The sequence below is a fragment of the Pelobates fuscus genome, chromosome 3 (genome assembly GCF_036172605.1).
Source record: "Pelobates fuscus isolate aPelFus1 chromosome 3, aPelFus1.pri, whole genome shotgun sequence".
NCBI lineage: Eukaryota > Metazoa > Chordata > Amphibia > Anura > Pelobatidae > Pelobates > Pelobates fuscus.
Window position 1 is genome coordinate 164,195,678 of NC_086319.1, and position 19,851 is coordinate 164,215,528.

A 19,851-nucleotide genomic window follows, 5' to 3' on the forward strand; every position below is an offset into this window, starting at 1 on the left:
TCCATATCTAACTATATCTATACACACGTAGATTCACATCTCATAACACTTTCACTTCTGCTACGTGTCATATGAATTTGTTACAATGTCGTGTCCCAAATTATCCTAAAACCTGTCAATAAGTAACCAGACACAATAAGGGTACACAATGTAAAAATGAGACAATTCCACCCTTGAATTGATCTTTATACATAATTGCCAATGTTTTCATCTCTGAAAGGTATTTCACTAGAGGTGGTCTCTCCTTCAGGCAAAAAAGACACTAGCCTAGAGACCCAGCATTAGGAGAGACAACGGATAAGCCACCAAGAATTGTGGATTAAACATGCATCGCAGTCCATGACTTACATGTGTCATCCATTGCTGTCTGTTTTCATCTGGATTTCATGTGTTTATATAATTAAATTTGGAGCCCCAAAAAGTGAGATCAAATATAGATGGCCACCAAGCACTCATGATTGTCCACAACACCCAGACTACCCTCATCTTTTGAGTTGCTTAGACTGATGACAGTTTTCCTTGGCTTATGGTCATAACTTATATATCCATTATATATATATATATATATATATATATATATATATATATAATTTAAGTGTGCTGAAAAGGTCATATTACCTCTTCATTACAACAGTAGAATTACTGATATGAAAAGTAGATTCTAAGAAAAGTAGTTACTAAAAAAAGACATTTGAGAAGACTAATACTAAAAGACATTGGACATTTTATAATAATGTTATCCAGGCTTTTGGCACCTTCTGTGTGCCAACATATATTGTATAAAAATTTTGGAATGCAATAGCAGGTGAAGGTGTGAGGAATAGATTAAGAACACAATGAAGGCTTTACAACCTGACTTCTTCAGATATTTAGTTTCCAGAATGAAGAACATAGTTTACAAGTAGCCTGTTCTAGAAGAACTCCTAGACAGCACTGAAAACCTTTGGAGCGCTCCGCAAAATATAACTTTTCCTGCAAGGTTCAGCAAACACTCACGTTCCAGGTTGTAAGGAACCTGATGACATTTTTGGGATTACAGCTTCCTTAAAATGCAACAAGCATGCAAAAATAATACCCATACATACTAAGTACAGGTAAACCAAAAGCTCTACAAAAAAGGATATTGAAGGCTGACATTGCAGTCTACAAATAATACTTCTTCAGTGCCCTCCCTCCTTACTGGCTGGATTGACTTTTACTTGAGGATTTTGTATTGAGTGCGTAAGGAGGGTGCGTTTAGAAAAAAAAAATGGACAGAATTGAGCACTAGAAAGTGGAGCTTTATGATATAATTTAGTTAGGCATGGCACATGAATGAGAGGAAAGGGGTTATTTAAAACTATCTATGTATTTTCAATAGAGCTTTAAAGTGGCGCGGTCACCTCACACTTACCTTACAATTATTGTTTCCTCTTTTCGAATCTGTACTTTTTTTTCTTAATTTCCAATCTATTCTCTTTAAAACACAACAAAATAGGGACTACTTTTTCTTATGTATTTTTCATACGCTTGACAAATCTTGACAATGGGTGGAGTTTAAGGCAAGCTTTGCCCTTTGTTAGATTGACAGAGGAAGTGAAGCTTGTGTTAGGCCCCACCCTTTGTCAAGACTTGTCAAGTGTAGGAAAAAACAAGATAAAATAGTCCCTACTTTGTCTTGTTTTAAATGGAAACCGACCAGAAATTAAGTAAAGAACAGATACTGAAAGAGGAAGAGAACAACAGGAGATATTTGAGGCAGCTCCACTTTTAAGTATATTCCATAAATCATTTAGTATATAATGGGATTGTACATTTGAAGTTCCACACAAGTTTATATTTAGTTGACTGACTGTCATGTTGAGCCATATATTTTTTCTTTGTACCGTTAAACGTAATCACACACAGAAATGTTCTGCAGATAACACCAGAAGATATTGACTTTGTATCGTGTTGTATGTTTCTGTGCCTGGATCCAACCGCAAGAAAGTAAGTCTGTTGTCTTAAGTGGCCCACAGTCCAAATCTTTTTCAGAAAATCTTCAATATTTAATTTCACACACCCTGTAATAATATTGTGGTAACTGTTATGCCTTTCTTTTGTATTTCATTATACTCTGAATCTTATCTCATGTTTGTAAACATTTGATATTGTAACATCCGCTACATATGGATGGAGACCACTTCCCTCTTAATAGTGTTTTTCCCCTTCCATTCTTTTACCACATACATTAATTGTTTTACTATTGTTAAATTTTTGTTTTGAAATCGTTTTAAAATATGTTCGATAAAAAACGTAAAAACATTATTTGAAAAGAAAACTGGGGAACCAACTTCTTCCATTAGATAATACAGACGCAAACATAGGACAGCTATCCACCAAAAATCAACAAGACCTCACAATTCTAAAGTAACATTATCAGCTTTAGAAAGTTAGATAAAAGTGTTTCCTGATCAACCCATGACAGCTTTAACTAATGGGTAACTCCTCCCCTCACAACACAAATGAACATAATGGCATTCTGAAATTAGAATAACGCCTTTTCTATTGGGCATGCTTTGTTACCTGTCCTTCATAGCAGTTCAGAAGCAGCCTGGGTTAATATGTCATTTTTTTATTTTATGCTCACTGGGCAAATATTTCTGTAGGCTGGTCAGGATTCAGCCACTTTTTCCATGAAGTACTTGCAAGCAGCACATATGCAAGAGTTGCTCCCCAGGTGTACCCCTTTTAGAAAGGGGGGGTCTGAACTAAATGTTCTTTTCAATGAGATGACTGTGGCACATGCAATGTATAAGGTATAGCCAGGGCTCACCCTTTTATTACCTGAAGACCCAGCAAAGACGAGACAGGGGGGATATGATAGAAACATTTAAATACATAAAGAAACATTTAAATACATAAAAGGAATCAACACAGTAAAGGAGGAGACTATATTTAAAAGAAGAAAAACTACCACAACAAGAGGACATAGTCTTAAATTAGAGGGACAAAGGTTTAAAAATAATATCAGGAAGTATTACTTTACTGAGAGGGTAGTGGATGCATGGAATAGCCTTCCAGCTGAAGTGGTAGAGGGTAACACAGTAAAGGAGTTTAAGCATGCGTGGGATAGGCATAAGGCTATCCTAACTATAAGATAAGGCCAGGGACTAATGAAAATATTTAGAAAACTGGGCAGACTAGATGGGCCGAATGGTTCTTATCTGCCGTCACATTCTATGTTTCTATGTTTCAAACAACCTGGGTGTGCCACTTTTAGTATCACATTGCTTTCTGTAATATAAACCATCTCCCTGTGGTGATAAGAAATGACATATGGATGAAGTGCATGTAGAAGCCTTTGGAGTAAGAATAATAGGCAGTCAGTTGTGCAGACAGAAACATATCCTTAAAGGTATACTTCTTTAGGACAGTGGGGTTTTAAGGTTCTTTTTCCCTATCCTTTTTTTAATAAAAGTGTATGTTACATTATCACACATAAACAGAGTTTACAATGATTGTGATATTTACTTTGTTCTATACAACCATGTTTTAAGTGAAGTTTCTTTACGAGATCCATTCATTGCTCAATTATTGATCTGTTTAACAACTCAGTGTTCATTCCCTTTCGCCTCAGTTCTACCACGGAGTAATTGACACACCTGTTCCTGTGTACTACCCGGCTTAGTTTGTCGCAGCTAAAATAGGATTATTCTCTTTGGCAAGTCACCTTAACGTCCTTTTCTTATATACCCTTTGAACATATACTTGTGTACGGACTGATTTCTGGCTTACCCGGATTTGTTTATGAACCTACACTTCTGACTGGACTGATCCCTCGGCAATGATTTAGGCTCAGATTTTTTTTTTTTTTCAGGCTGGTGTCTGAGAGTTAAGCACTTAGGTTTGATATTTATGTTTAATGACCCAAAGTTCAGAGCTCTATTGTTCATACACTCTATAGGTTATAATCTCACAGCAATAATATTTATTGTTCAGTTTGAAGTTTATGGGACAATCGCCATTCTGTAAACAGAGTAATCCTTCCTTCTGCTAAGCAAATCCAGCCCTATATGCTGAAACTCACAGTCTCTCAATTTCTGATTTGAAAGTGTTATTCATTGTGTATTCTCTCTGTATTAGAGAAGGTCATTTTTAATATAATTATTGCCTAAACATGTTTCCAAGTTGTATTTTAGGAAGCTAATATTTCTTATAGCCACTAGTGCTCTATTTATCTATGATGTTCCATGTGATTGCATGTATTACCAGTAGCCTTTAGAGGTCACTTTTTGTGTGCCTGAGCAGATATAGTGTTGATGTCCCATTGTAAATGTTTATTAGGTTTTTTGAGTCAGTTGTACCCTGTCAATTCTTCTGTGAGGATAGAAACTAACCTATTAGTTAATGCTGCAATGGTGAATGATCAGGAAAAGAATTTACCGGTTTTCCTATTACAGTCAAAAACTTTTCAAAGTCTTCTTTCAACTTTTCATAACAATAAACCGCACACATCGACATGAATAGTGAATGATTAACCCCTTTAAGGACACATGACATGTGTGACATGTCATGATTCCCTTTTATTCCAGAAGTTTGGTCCTTAAGGGGTTAACTATTATTTCCAAATCAAACTGCTATCCGTGTCCCTGGTGTGGGATGCACAAAATAATGCTGGATTTCTTGTAGCTACAGACCAGACTCCATTTTCAACAATACCAGGATGATTTAAAAAGCCAAACTGATTGACAAGCTATTGTGACAAAACAGTGAGCCTCTCCTTTGGATCCATATTTCTTTCTACATACAAAGTACTTCCTCTAACCGGCATATGCCCTTTGCTTAAGTAGATATGTTTATCAGGAACAGACGAGAAATTTTAGTATGTTTGCGGCTGACTGTGCAGCATTTAAAAGGCTTTTCTTAAAGTGGCTCTGTCAGATCCTCCTAAAAAACAGAGTATTTCATAAAGATTACATCTTCATGGAATACTCAGAACGACTGTGTTGGAATTTCTCTGAAAATCCAATGCAATCGAAAGATATTAGACAAAGTTTTACCAAGCCTGACAAAACCTGAGAAAAAGCATAGCTACCGCCAGCAAGTTTTGTCATTTCACTCAGCTGTCCCTAGTGATGGCTGTGAGGGAAAAAAGGCACCATCTATGGAGGCTCCCGCGGTCTTGCAGGATCCTACATAGACATCAGTAGTGTATTCCAATGCATGTAATAAAGTACTGATGTGGGCTCCTGGCAGATAAAACGCTAGGAGCTGAAGAAAATCCGCCAGATGGTCATGGCCGCAGGTGTGAAGGACATCTTTAAGTATGTAAAACATACTTTCCCCTGTACACCCAATCCACTGCACTGCAAACAGCAAAGTCACCATCAGGGGACTTTGGAAAATACGCAGATCCCAGAAGATGACAGAGCCGCATTAAATCTAGCTCTGCCTAGAAGACACTGATACTGACCAAAAGACTCCCATAATCTCCCTAACATAACACAAGTGCTAACAAGTAACCCACATCTCACTAAAGTGTCAGTTCTCCAGCCAAATGCCCTGTGCCTCCATGTTTCAAATCATACAGGGATTATTATTGCTCGTTGTGAGTGTTATATATGGCACTTTGTGATTGTAAGCACTTAGGCACAGCTATGCTTAATTTCCTCTTATTTGCATAACACCAGTATTCTGACAGATGTTTTACATATTAATCCTCTACTGCTTATGGTGTCTGAGGTTAGCAAAAGTCAGAGATAAGGTAAGTACTTGCACAGACCTTGTAGATAACGATTACAAGTCGGTTTAAGATTCATCAGTAAACAATGTTAATTTGCAGCCCTGCAGCTTTTTCGGTCTGTTTTCAGCTACTGTTTTTTTATTTTTTTTTAGTCTTTTAGTTTTTGCATACTGAAAACTATTCAGTAGCACTGGACCTGTGAGACCAACCCTGACATTGTTCATCTAGGAAAACGGTTCCACATTAGGCCACAATTAAGTCGTAGGTGACTGGCCAAACCTTCCTTGACCACTGTCATCTCCAGGTTTTTCCCATGTTCAGTAGAATATTCTCATATGGACCCCAACTGCCAAAAAACAGACCCTGTTCCTATGTGAGAGTTTATACCAGTGTAACCTCTGTACTAGGTTTTGCATGTACAGTATAAGAATGTGCAAATCTACCATTGTAGCCTTCATTCGGCCCTTACTGCAATGTGCAGACAACAGCTCCAATCTGGTTTACAAAACACGTCCACCAAACTCTTCTTTGTTGCAGCACTGGCTCTTCCTTCTTCTTCTGTGCTCCTCAGACCTGTGCTGGCTTCCATAGGAAGCAGACATTAAGCCAGCTGTACCCAGCCCCAATCAGCTATGGTAAGTGGTCACTGACGCCTGTTTCTGAGAAAGGCGCAGAAGCTCCTCTCTGATGGCCTTAATGAGGGATGCAGAAGAATGGCTAGGGTGGAGGTCCTCAGCTGACCCTGATGGGTAACAGATTGGAGGTGGAAGATGAGAGGTGGGCAAAGGCTGACGTACAGGGCCTCTATTCACCGAGAACATCTGTGGTGCTCCATAATCCTGGGGTCCATGCGAGTGACTCTAAATGTAAATAAAACGTACGCCATTAATTTATCTCACATTTTTTTTAAAATGAATGACTTAATAACTTATTTTTTTAAAATAACTGAAAGCATGCTTCTGTATTAAAAGACTATAGTCCAAAAACAAAAAGCTGCAGTCATAGAATCCCTCAATTAGTATTACATTAGTTCTCTTAATTTTCCAACTGTAATCAATGGTAATGTTCTCATTTTTGCAATAGTCTTACAAAATGTATGTGTTCTTACATCAGAACAAAATGTATGTGTTCTGATTGACAATGTAATACTTTGTTAAAACAGGACACTTACAGGATCTCTGTGAGTGACATTTCGTGTGTTCTCCTCTTCCTGATGATAATATGAAGACCAGCCAGGACCTGTAGATGGCTGTTGTCCCACTCTGTTTTGAGGTTCTGAGGTTTGAGCCCCCATTCTGCTGGCAATTCCCACCTGCGTCAGTTGGTGAATCTGAGCAGACCCTTTAACAACAGAGAGAAAGTGATCAATTCAAGTTCATATTATAAAAACTGCTGCACAAGTGCTACATGCATAGATGCACAGCAGCCAATTGAAAATACAACTTTATTGATCTAACACAAAAATGCAAACATGCCAGCAATTACAATTATAAATTAGTAGGTACAAGTAAAGGTTGGTCCAAGCACTCAAGGTTCAATAGCAAGCAGATTAAATGTAGAAAACAGCAATAAGAAAAGAGTGTAGTTTTCCTATTCCAAATTCAATCAATTATAAATCGGTAGTGACACAGGCTTAACATGCTATGCAAACTAAATGTAATGTGTATCAAGACCCTGTAACCAAGCTAAAACTCACATGCCTCAAAATCTAACCCCAACATTTCAGCATCTCCTTATGCCTTTATCCATGGACAAGCTTGTAGCTCTGCTACATTAAATCCATTTAAAAACGCCCAGGACCCATCATTTTTGACTTCATAATACATAACAATTCTGGGATAAAAGTAAAATACAACTGACTAATAATAAGCTGAGGTTTAGGATTGGTTAGGCTCAAGCGGACTCTTTACATGGTTAAAATAGACAACACAGAGATCTAACATCTGCTTTTGGTTAATTAGATGGTGAGTAATTGTTAGAAAGCTAACTAATGTAAATCAAGGCAGTTTAGCAGAAACCCAAGTTATAATTATTAAAAGGGTAAAAAGTGGATAACAGAATCGTAGTAAATACTCACAATGCTTGTTCTAGTTAAAAACACTACAATGTACAATCCGGTTTAATGGTTCGCATCACAACATATGACATCATCACTCACATACCTGCAGTGCTGCCTAGGGGTCGTGGTCTTGCAACAGAAGGCACTTCCTCTGGGTACATTCCCCTAGCTGGATACTGGGTATCTGCTTGTTGAGAATCTGATGGTATTGCCTCTGCTGGGGGTAGGAAACCAGAACCAAATCCTGGACTTCTGTTCCAAAAAAACGTCATTAAGAACAATCTTAGTGACTAATATATAATGTGTATAGCCAGTAACAAGTCTCTCAATTAGCTCAAAATTGCCCAGATATTAAAGAAGACATTGGAAATTGTACTGAGTGATAGAAGGCATTTTTATTCCTGCCTGGAATCAGAATGCTTCAATATGACCATAACACACAGTTCTGGGAGCCATCAGTCTCATACAGATTTACTTTCCTGAATGACTAGCAATGCCTGTGCAAAACTACATGTCACATTTTTCAGGTGATATTATACAATTTCCGTTTCTACTAAATGCGTTCCTCCTCTTTTTTTTCACAAATACAATTCACTTGAATTTAGGGTGTGATTTACTTGGTTGCTAATTACACTAATTACATGGATTATTTCTTTATTTATAAGAGTACTCATTTGATTATAAGAATCTATCTATTTATAAGTAACCACTTTTGTAAATCAAATAAAATAGTTAATATGAGTTCACAAAGATGTAACATTCTACAGTGTTTAGAAAAAGGTCCTTACATGCAATTAAATAATTTGAGCCGAATTGTGGTGTTGCATGTTTTGCTTATGCACGTTATGTGTGGTCAGATAGGCAGACAAACGAAGTATAGTTTACTGATAAATCTGCTATTTTAGCAGTCACATTAATTCTTTAATTGCTCATAACCTGTATTTTTACACTGTATTTAAAAAGATTACACCAAAACTGATGGATCCTGAAGATTTGAAGATACTGAAGGTCCTTAAGGACCAAACTTCTGGAATAAAAGGGAATCATGGCATGTCACACAGGGTTTAAAAAATTTTTTATTTTTTTTTTAAGTTACCTTTAATTTGTTACATTACAAATAATAAGGATAAAAGTAGTAATGATAAGATGTTTGTGAAAGTGAATCTGTTACGTTTGAACAGTGTGATCGGTACTAATAGAAAATAAAATAGAGCCTTTACTAGAACAAAGTTCAAACTTGGCGATCTCTCCCTCAACTCAGGAGTAGGAGTAAATGGTTAATAAGTTAACTTTCACCTTATCCTTCCTACTTGTATCCTTATTAATTTGAATGACTAAAGTTTGTTTCTCTTTTTTTATCTTAGATCTACATTTTGACTATCCCTGATCTAGTCTCTTCTTTTTAATAAATACATGTGAAAAAAAAACAAAAAAACCCTTAATCATACAGAATAAAATAGAAAAGTAGAAATGGATACCAAGCATATAAAGGTAAAAAAATATATTCGTGGTAAACATGAATATTCGAACAAACAGATCAGGTCTTTTCACCTAAAAAATAAATAAAATACACTTCAGTGACATAGTCATATCCTTACCATACTGATCACCCACCCCAGGATCACTACACCTCTAGACCTATCTCCAATTTAGCTCCAAATAGGAACCAGTACCACTTTCACAATTCACCCAAAAGACAACAATACCAACCACGATATAAAAAATACCCATCGTCCAACCAGTATTATATAAAACATCAACAGTCTCCACCCAGATATCGTAAAACTTCACAACACATTCCTAAACAACAGCCCACCTCACCACACTACCGTAACCTAAATGGATACACTGCTCATTCATCTACACAATACAATAACCCCAAAACAATCACCACTAGACCACAGAGATAGAGACATGCATACAAAAACTATGACACAACTAAATCACCAATTCACTATAACCACACTAATAGATGATAGCTACTTTCTGTGGACTCTGAAATCAATAATGAAGATTATTTTTTAGAAATTCACACAGACAAGTGCACAAGCTCAAACTCCTTATCCAACAAGAGTAAGGAAAATAAGTTTAAGTTTAGAGGAAGGAGAAGTAGGAGAAGATCACAAAAGAGAAAGCTCAGAGAGACAGTAACCAATATTAACGAAAAGGAACATGGAATTTTTAATCTATCCCAAAAGGTTTTTCTATCCACTCAGATATCCGTTTTAACTAAAGGTCTTAAATTTGCACCCACAAATGCTTTTAAACCCTTTCAGGCTGTTTTAGATGTCAATACATTTATTAGAAAAGCAACCCTTAAGATACTTTTTATCGATAGAGATTCAAATGTCCACCCTACTCATAACCAAACGTCAAATGTCCACCCTACTCATAACCCCCTCCCCTTTTGGAACCACCTAATGATCCCAAAATAATATCTACCTCTTTAAAAAAAACGCTCAAAGTTCTATCCGGCAAACTCTAAATCAGGTGCCTTAGAAATTTTTGAAAAATTAGTTCTGAAAGATATGGATAAAATAAAAAATAACAAATATGCTGATCAAAATGTAACTCAGGTGGAACAAATAGCACTTAAAGAGCTGAAAACAGACAAAGAAATTGCTATAAAACCCGCAGACAAAGGGGGAGGTATAGTAATACTCTAAAGAAATATATACCAATGAAGCTATGAGACAACTTAACAATCCGAAAGTGTACGATAAATTATCTCACGACAAAATGAAACAAATCCACCTGGTAGGCCTATTGTTTCAGGTATCGGGTCGATTTTATCTAACTTATCAGAATATCTTGACATCTTGCTACAACCATCAGTCAAAAATATGGAGTTCTATTTTAAAAGACTCCATGACTCTCCTCGGATTTTTAAACACTTTAAATTGGAAAGAGTCCTATTTTTTTAGTAACGTGATGCACAATCCTTGTATACTATCATACCACACGACAAGGGTTGTGCAGCAGTAGAAAAAAATCTTAAGATTAGAAAATAAAATTCCAGAAGAACAAATACTTTTTATTATACAATGCATTTATACCATTTTAACTAACAACTATTTCTGGTTTTATGACTAATTTTACATACAAAAACAAGGCACAGCGATGGGCACCAGGTTTATGGCCAAATGGGGAACAGTGGCTATTTTGGGAGAGCATGAATGGAGGGCAAGCCTGGTGACCTATTTTAGATATAGTGACGATATGTTTTTTATCTGGGAAGGAACCGAAAATTCCCTCAACAATTTTTTAAACTATCTCAATAATAATAACAATGGCATTGTGTTAACATGGGAATATAGTAAGACCTCCATTAACTTCCTGGACTTACACATTTTTATACACAAAAATCAGATAAATACAAAAACATTTTTTAAGAAAGTTTGTAGCAACAATATAATAGATATATCCAGTTGCCACTACAAACCTTGGCTACATGGTATTCCAAAAAGTCAGTTTCTTCGCTTAAGAATAAACTGTTCAAGTCTACAAGATTTTGATGATCAATCTGAACTACTTAAAAAAAACTCATTGAAAATACAAATAGATCCGAACTTTTAAAAAATAAAAACAAACACACTGACAATTCTATCTCATTGCCAATTACCTTTGATTTTAGTAATAAAAGTAACATTGTGAAAAAAAATTGTTAACAAGCATTGGCATATATTAAAACAAGACAACATTTTAAAAACCATTATTCCAGACAAACCAAATATTGTATTTAGAGGGGCACCGAATTTTAAATCCATACATTTTTACAAAAATCTGCACAACCCAGCCCCCTCCTTTTTAACTAAACTTATGGGCTTTTTTAAATGCAAGTGTACAGTCTGAAGAAGTACTAATTGTGAGGTCAAATAAAAAACTACACACTTTAAATCCACAATCACAAATAGATCTTATGTAATCAAAGATTTTATAAATTGTAACACCAGGAATGTTATATATTTATTAGAATGCCCATGCGGGCTAAAATATGTGGGCATGACCACTCGTTGCTTAAAAATAAGGTTGGCAGAACACTGCCGTAATATAATCAAAGGATACGAAAATCATTCAGTATCTAAACACTTTATGTACATGAGAAAAATCCTAAAATTTTAAAATGTGTCGGGATAAAGAAATGCAATGTACCATGGAGAGTTGGTGACATCAACATTTTTTTAAGAAGCACAGAGATGGAATGGGTTTTTAATTTAAAAGCTCTTGCCCCACAAGGTCTCAATGCGGATTTCGATCTGCACAAGTTTTTATAATACTGCTCTCATTTTTAAATTTATTTATGTTTATTTTCAATGCCTATTTTTTATTATTTATTTGTATTTCATCTTATTTTTAATTTTATTGTTATTTTTATCTTTATTTTTATATTTTCATTTTATATTTTGCAGTTTCTTTCCAATTTTCCATATAGTACTATTTATTTTATTTATTTATAACAATATTAGCTTTATTATGAGTGCCCTTCTTCATACATATTTATCTACAGTTTAATATTATCCTTCAGTTTGGGTATTGGTTTTATGGTTTTGCCTTTATTAAGTTCATTTTTATTCTCTCTATGTTGAATTATTCATATGTATATACTTATGCTACACATTCAATTAATACTGTTATGTTGAATATCAATGCTGTTATGTAGAGATATCAATGCTCCCCTGTGCAGTTCCTTTTGAAACTTTAAGTTGTATCTGCGAGAAAAGAGAGATTATATTATATCTCTCTTTTCTTTCAAAGGCCGCTCACGTGATGCGGAAGCATGCAGTTACTCACTCAGATGACGTGGATTGCCACGGGTTAGTGACGGCGCGGCTATCACCGCACTCCCCTCCCATCCGCTACGAGACATGCGCAGAATAAAGAACACCCCACACATGCTCACATAGACTATCACATGACGCGGAAATTATGCAGAACATCACGTGATATATTAAAAAACGATGTAACTTTTAAAATAAGCCTCGTTTTTGCATAAGCGATCTACTACATAAGTACTAACTAAACAGTTTATTTATGAATGAAATGTTTAAACGCTTTTTTATATTTCTTACAAAATATTGTTACTGACCCGCCCCTATGACGTCATTTTGGCGCCAAAACCGAACAATTTGATTGTCACTACTCCCTATATAAACCAAGAGATGCCAGGTTGATTATTTTTATCTGTTTTTATCTACTTGATAAAGCCTTGCAAGGCGAAACGCGTTGTAGATATGTTTTATTTATTTTATACCAATAAAGGAATCTTTTAATACCTTTTTAAACCTGTCACTCTGATTTTACCATCTCAAGCGAGGACTAAAGAATCCTAGATGGGGAATATACCACCAGCGCCCTACTCATCGAGCAGTGAGTCTGCCCAAAGAAATGTGAGTACATCTCTTCTATTGCGAATAATTTAAAATGTTTTTGCTACAGTGAGCACTATATCTGCCATTTTTACTTTCTCGGTCCGGAATTGCTATCATTGGAAATATCTGGAGAAACTACCTACCACACATATCCCAGAAGTGGGGATCATTCCACTTCACGCTATACACATCAGAGCTGGATATAGCTCGTAAATGTGAGTAGAATAGAACCTATACAATATTGTATACATATCTGATTATATACTGTACCACTGGAGTCTTCTTTCTTATGTCTTACATGTACTTCTGGAACTACGAGAACTCAACCCCCAAGAATGTTTAATTTTATCCAGTTTTGCTGTTCTTTTTAACCCCTTAAGGACACATGACATGTGTGACATGTCATGATTCCCTTTTATTCTAAAAGTTTGGTCCTTAAGGGGTTAAAGACTTTTATACCCTTTTTAATCCATTATACTTGTATAATTTTTGGCATATTCCAATTTCGATTAGGTGCAATCTTGCTCTCCTTTGCTTTATTTTATTAATTTTAATGACTAAAGTTTGGTTCTCTTTTTTATCTTGGATGTACATTTTGACTATCCCTGATCTGGTCTCTTCTTTTTTTTTTTTTTTTAATTCTTTATTTTTATTGTGCAGTGAGTGAGAAATAACATATAAACTCTTGGTGCCCCAATAGCATTCCTCGAGCACAGTTTCAAGCGTAACATTTGGAACAATAAGGTTAACGGCACATTTTTTTTAAAACATTACAGTAGTGTTGGTTAGAACAGGATAATTAGTGTAATTTATATGACTGAAACAGGTAATGAGCATGCTGAGTTGTTAGATCATCCTAACAGACTAGGGAATTAAAACAGAGAAAAAAAAAAAAACATTTAGCAGGGATTATTTAGTTAGGCTAGGCTTCAGACACTGCTTATACGAGCGATTATTATAGTTGCATGAAAGGTGTCACCGTTTAGCATGGGCTAGTGATGGCAGATATTTGTCGTGCTGAGAAATACAGTATATTCTACAATGCCATGACAGCAGGGCAAACCGAAATAATCATACAGTTTCACATCGTCTTGGTATATAGAAGCAATGCACATTTTTATATTTTAGTCTTGCTCTCGCAACGTAAGTACATCGCTGTCCTGCATAGTGCTGGTGATATTAATTAGTAACAACAAGAAAGAATGTAAGCATGTAAGCAGGGGGTGAGTGGTTGCTCGATCTAGTATTTTGAACAGGCTCAGTCTAACCCAGGAGTATGTTGATGCAGTACTTAGAGAATAGCAGGCATGCATCATATAATAACAAAACATAGGCATAGCACTGGGACTTCAGCTATAGCTTATGGGGATGGCTAAAAGGCATCATAGCAACGTGGGTCGAACCCAACCCATGCTAGCTAGGACTGCATGAGCCGTGATCAGACCCAGAGGTACATAGGAGAGTGTCCATATGGAGGTAGCACCTTTATACCTTAGAGATAGTGTAATCAGGCAAGACATTGGCAAAGTCGTGAGAGATAGGACACAGGAACAGTCACAAAATACCGCTGGTTGAGTCCAATTTGGGGTGCTCTGGCGACTCGAATTCTGTTGGCTGTCCGGTCGCTACATGTTATGGGATCAGCCTACGCCCGTTTGGGTGAGTCCTGGCAGCCACGAGGGATGTAGTGGGGGGTTACCCCGCTGGATGTTGTAATTCTCCCGCCAGGGTTGGGCCGCAAGTTGCAGAGGTCTGTGGACAGTCCGTTCGGGCTCCCTCCTGTAGGTTGTGGGTGGGCCCTCTGTTTGTTGTGTCTGCCGGCAACCATCTTCTTTGCCACCCGGCACAGCCTGGGCAGTCGACAGGGGGGCAGGTCTTGCACATTGGCGGGTCCCGCTCTGAAGCATGGGGGCGCGAGTGTTGGTGCTCAGCAAGCCCGGCGCCGTTCTCTGCCGTGCCGGTCTTCTGCTTTGCTCCCCTCGGGGGGCCGCTCTGGAGCCACGAGGGGGTTTCCCGTCCAAGTGCCGCCGTGTTGCCGGGCGGATCAAGGCCGTCGCCTCTTTCAGCGCCAGCTTGAAGGCTTGTCTCTGGGCGTTTAGCCGCTTCCAGAGGCTGGCACGTAGCCGTTCGCAGAACTCCCATATGTGCGCGGGAGGCTTGGTAAGTGTGCGCTTTTTCTTGGGCTGTGTTAGAGTCGCCATCTTGGTTTGGCCTTCGCAATCCAGTTTGGTCGTTTTTTTCGATTGGTCTAGTTTTGCTGCAGAGGCTTTCGTCTCCAGCTTGGACCGGGATGTCCCCCACCGGTCCAGAGGGGGGGGGAGCAGGGCTGTGTTGTGTTCATGCTGGGAAGTGCGGCTCACGGCGGGGGATCGGCCGCCTCCCCCGGACCGCAGGCCCCGCTCTGTTGTAGGCCGCATGGTCGGCATTGGGTTTCCTGCCGCGCATCGGCTCCGGAGAGGTACCGTTTTGTGGCCCTTGGCCTCGTGAGTCGTTCCCCGGTCACCTTGTGCCGCCATCGTTGGCAATTTCGTTGGTATCGCTGTGATTGTGCCCGTTATGGCAGGAGCTTGCATATTGTGCGGCCGGCCATCTTGGCTGTCAGGCCCCGCCCCCCCTGGTCTCTTCTTTTTAATAAATACATGTGAGAAATTAACCAAAAAAACAAAAACCTTAAAGGGACACTCCAGGCACCCAGACCACTTCTGCCAATTGGAGTGATCTGGGTGCCAACTCCCACCACCCTTAACCCTGCAAGTGTAATTATTGCAGGTTTTATAAACTGAAATAATTACCTTGCAGGGTTAAGTCCTCCTTTAGTGGCTGTCTCTCAGACAGCCACTAGAGGGACTTCCGTGTTCTTAAAACACAAAAAGTGTTTTAAACAACGCTGGTTGTCCTCATGCTATGCATAGCATGAGGACCTCCAACATCGCCAGAATCCCCATAGGAAAGCATTGAATTGCATGCGCATTAGGTCTCCCCCGCCAACGAGGAGCGTGGGCGAAGCCTGACCCAGTGCTTGATTCAGGTAAGTCATTGAGTGGGTTTTAACCCCTTCAGCAACATGGGGTGGTGAGTGGGAGGGAGAGGGCCACTGTAGGGCCCTGCAGTGCCAGGAAAATTGATATGTTTTCCTGGCACTGGAGAGTCCCTTCAAGATCGCACAAGAGCCAGACGACTGTTCCTTCTGTGACTTTAAATTGCACAACACTTGAGTTCTGCAAGTGAAGATGTTTTAAAATGCTTAGAACCTTCTCCTCTGTTTCCTTGGACCCAAATTCTTGTGTATAGAGCAGAAATTCTCTGAAATTCTCTAGCATATAGGCCTCAAGTTAATATTTTAGGATAAGCTTTTCAAAAGATTTAATATTATTAGATACACTTTTAGAATTATTCTTTTCAGAATATTAAAATATCAAAACAAATATTGTATGTGAAAATAAATTAATATATCAAAAATTTTAAAAATCTTCAAATATTTTAAAAGTTTGCCCAAAAGTATTAAATTATTTTAAAAGCTTATACAGAAATATTAAATTGAGGCCAAATTAAAGTAAAGAGTAAAATGAATAAAAATGGCTAATTGGATTCTTGTTCAAGCAGACATTTATTATTAAAGAATAACTTCTAGAGCCTTCTTAGAGAACTCATGGAAACTGCTTTTTTTATTTTTTTTGGCCAGGAGGAAGAAATGAACTTGAGGACTCTGGCTAATCTGTGTATACAATCAGCAGTCCCAGCACAGCTCAAACTCAATGAGCTATGACTGTACCATACAATAACATTGCTCCTGTTTTACAAAGCAATGCCAGGAACTGTAGGAAAATCACAGCTCTCTCTGACTATGATAGGTCGGCGTTTCGTCAAAAGCACATAGTCCAGTTAGTATGGTGCAGCAGACATGAGTGCCCCCATAATTAACACATCCTACTCATAAACCCACAATGCACTGCACAAGCGCTATCTTACTGCCAATGATGTTACCTAGTAAGAAGACTGGGGGCGGACGGCTGTGTCACATTATAATCCACGTACCTCTGAAAATGAAATAAATAGTTATTACATTACTGTATTTTCAAGTTAATTATGTACCAAATATTATAAGAAAATAATGCTATCAAGGGGTTCTGCAGACGCGAAGTCGAGTGCTTTATAAATGTGTCCAGAACCTTAGATGGCATTATTTTCTCCAAATATATGCTTCACCATTATGTACCTTCTATATCGCATGATATTTTGGACATACATGTCCCAGTCATGTCTGAGATTAGTGGAGGTTACAGTTCTTGGCAGCAGATCTTTTAGCTGCTGATTTTAAAATGGTGGCAGATGTGTAACTTTCACTTATCTCGAGCAGGCTGATATGTATGTCCTGGTTTTCCCCCGGATTAGTGCACACAAACTACAGATGCATTATAGACCTTCAAGAAATAATTGCATATATGATTTCAACATCCATGCACTATGGGATTCTAAAATATGATCTCCCCGCAGATCAAATCATTTAATATACATACACATACATTGTATGCATTGCACCTCTGTTACTTACATTGAAATGCGATGCTTGATGAGCAGGATATGGACTACCCCAGGGTGCAAAACTCCGCCCTGTACGAGCAGGTGTACTACTAACTGGCTGCTGCCCTGAAGTACCACCGGTCTGTGTAACTCCTGGTGTCCCAGAGATTTGGCTACTTGGAGCTACTAGAGCGAAAGCGTCATCAAGCAGTGACTGCATAGTTTGCCGTACTTCTTCAATGGAAGGCTGTGGTGCCACATACTGTGCAGGTGGAGGGCGATGCGGGGAGCCTGGAAATTTCCCTAGATCAGAGACTGGAGTGGGGTTGTCAGAGGGGAGATCTGGGTCCGACTGACAAAACAAAAAAAAAAAAAAGAAATGTAATTGTTAAGTACTACATATATCACTTATTAGAAAGAATTCTTCTTATATTCAAAACACCCAAATATTTAAGCTGTAATAACCTCGATTATATATACTAATAGAGGGAAATATTTCTTAAAAGACACAAATGATGACCAAGAGACATTTAAAAGAGACATGAAAGATGATAATGGCTAATTAAAGATTTTGTATTACTATGAAATCTTCTAGTCCACTACTTCCCGCCACCATTTCATGGATTATCACCCTCTGTCAGCTCAGTGACAGCAATAGAGATTTCTCTTTCCTTCAAGAATGGACACCATATTAGTTCCATTAACAATGCACTCATTCCTTGCTCCACACATCTATGGAATCCAATCACATCCTCCACCACACAGCACCCAATCCATTCATATATGAAAGATGAGGCCCCACTTTTCAAGTACCCTAATGGCAAGGCCACTGAACTCCAACCCTGCCAGGAAGCTTCACAGTAACACAGCAGACAGTAACACAGCAGACAGAAGCCACACACCCACCTGCAGAAGGCTGAGATGCTGAAATGCCTTCTGCAGGTGGGTGTGTACTTATGTGCATATATAAGAAAGATTGTGTGCGTTGATTTGAGTACCTATCCAAGTATGAGAAATAATGTGTGTAATCATGAGTGAGATTGTGTGTATGAATGATTGTAGATGCTGTATGTAAACTTGTATAAATATAAGTGTACATAATCATGCCTGTAAATAAGAGTGTGACTGTGTGAGGTCAGATGTTTATGTATGTATATATGCTGAGTGTTATAATCCTTGGATTTTAAGTACTAAGGAACTCAACCGCAGATAAATAAGGTGAAAATAGATCATTTAATTACCAACTTAGATTATACTTAGCAGTGTAATTAAAATATATTATATGTATGCTCAGATGTGAACAAAAGGAAGAGATTAAAGTTAATAATGATAAATTGTGTGATGGGAGTTACAGTCAGTAAGCAGAGTCAGAGCAGAGTCCAGATATCAGGGATTGGAGCGTTCGGGAGAAACGTTTTAAGCAAGCACAGGTCTGTTACACAGAGATTCAATCTCACGGAGCTTGATGGCAACTTTTTAACACAAGCAAAATCATTGAGCAACACAAAGTTGCTTTGGCTTCCCTTTAATGCGGTTGTAAGCAGTGTCATCACGTGGACGTGGCATTCCATCACCTCTGACCAGCAGATCCAGGAGAAGTTTTGGGAGAATCCGAGGTGTGGTTAGTTATGACACTAAGGGTGATTATTTATGTGTATGTGCATGAGGAACTGAGCATGTATGAAAAAGATGGCATGGAAATATTCACTGAACACTGGGCAAATATGCTCATTATTAATACAAGTTGCTTTAGACATGAATGAGCTTGACACACAATTCAATAAATCACTCAACATACCACATAGGCAGAATTGCTGACTCCTGGGGGTCTTTTGTAGGTACCATCACTATCAGTAGTTATCAAGCGATCTCTGTCTGCACCAGGGGGGCTACCAGACCCCTGCTGTCTACGACGTTGTTTGGGAGAGCGCCTTGCTCTAGAACTGCCAAATAAATAAAAAACAGTTTGTTTTTTTATGTCCAAGTTTAATAACATAAAGGAAGACAAAGAATAGAACATAAAAGTGATGCATGCAGCACATGTTGCCAGTCAAGCAAGGAGCTCACGTTCAGTATTTCCTGTAAGGTAAGTAGTCCAGCACAGGAATAGGTAACGAGTCACTAACAAAACCATAATAAGCTATGCGTATTGTATAGGAAGTGGTGCAAAGTCTTCCTTTTCATCATGGAATATAAGG

General features: G+C 38.1%; 1 protein-coding gene across 1 annotated transcript in view; it reads right to left on the minus strand.

Annotated features, from left to right (window-relative positions):
• Positions 1–5,184: 5,184 nt before the first annotated feature.
• Positions 5,185–19,851, minus strand: part of KIAA1549 (KIAA1549 ortholog) — a 199,140-nt gene continuing 184,473 nt past the window's right edge. The window contains exons 15-20 of the mRNA XM_063447620.1: positions 19,452–19,596; positions 17,685–18,005; positions 17,117–17,169; positions 7,867–8,015; positions 6,876–7,045; positions 5,185–6,564 (exon numbers count right to left, since the gene is read on the minus strand). Of these exons, the coding sequence (XP_063303690.1) occupies positions 6,331–6,564; positions 6,876–7,045; positions 7,867–8,015; positions 17,117–17,169; positions 17,685–18,005; positions 19,452–19,596 (1,072 nt within the window). The 3' untranslated portion in view covers positions 5,185–6,330. The remainder of the gene's footprint in view (positions 6,565–6,875; positions 7,046–7,866; positions 8,016–17,116; positions 17,170–17,684; positions 18,006–19,451; positions 19,597–19,851) is intronic.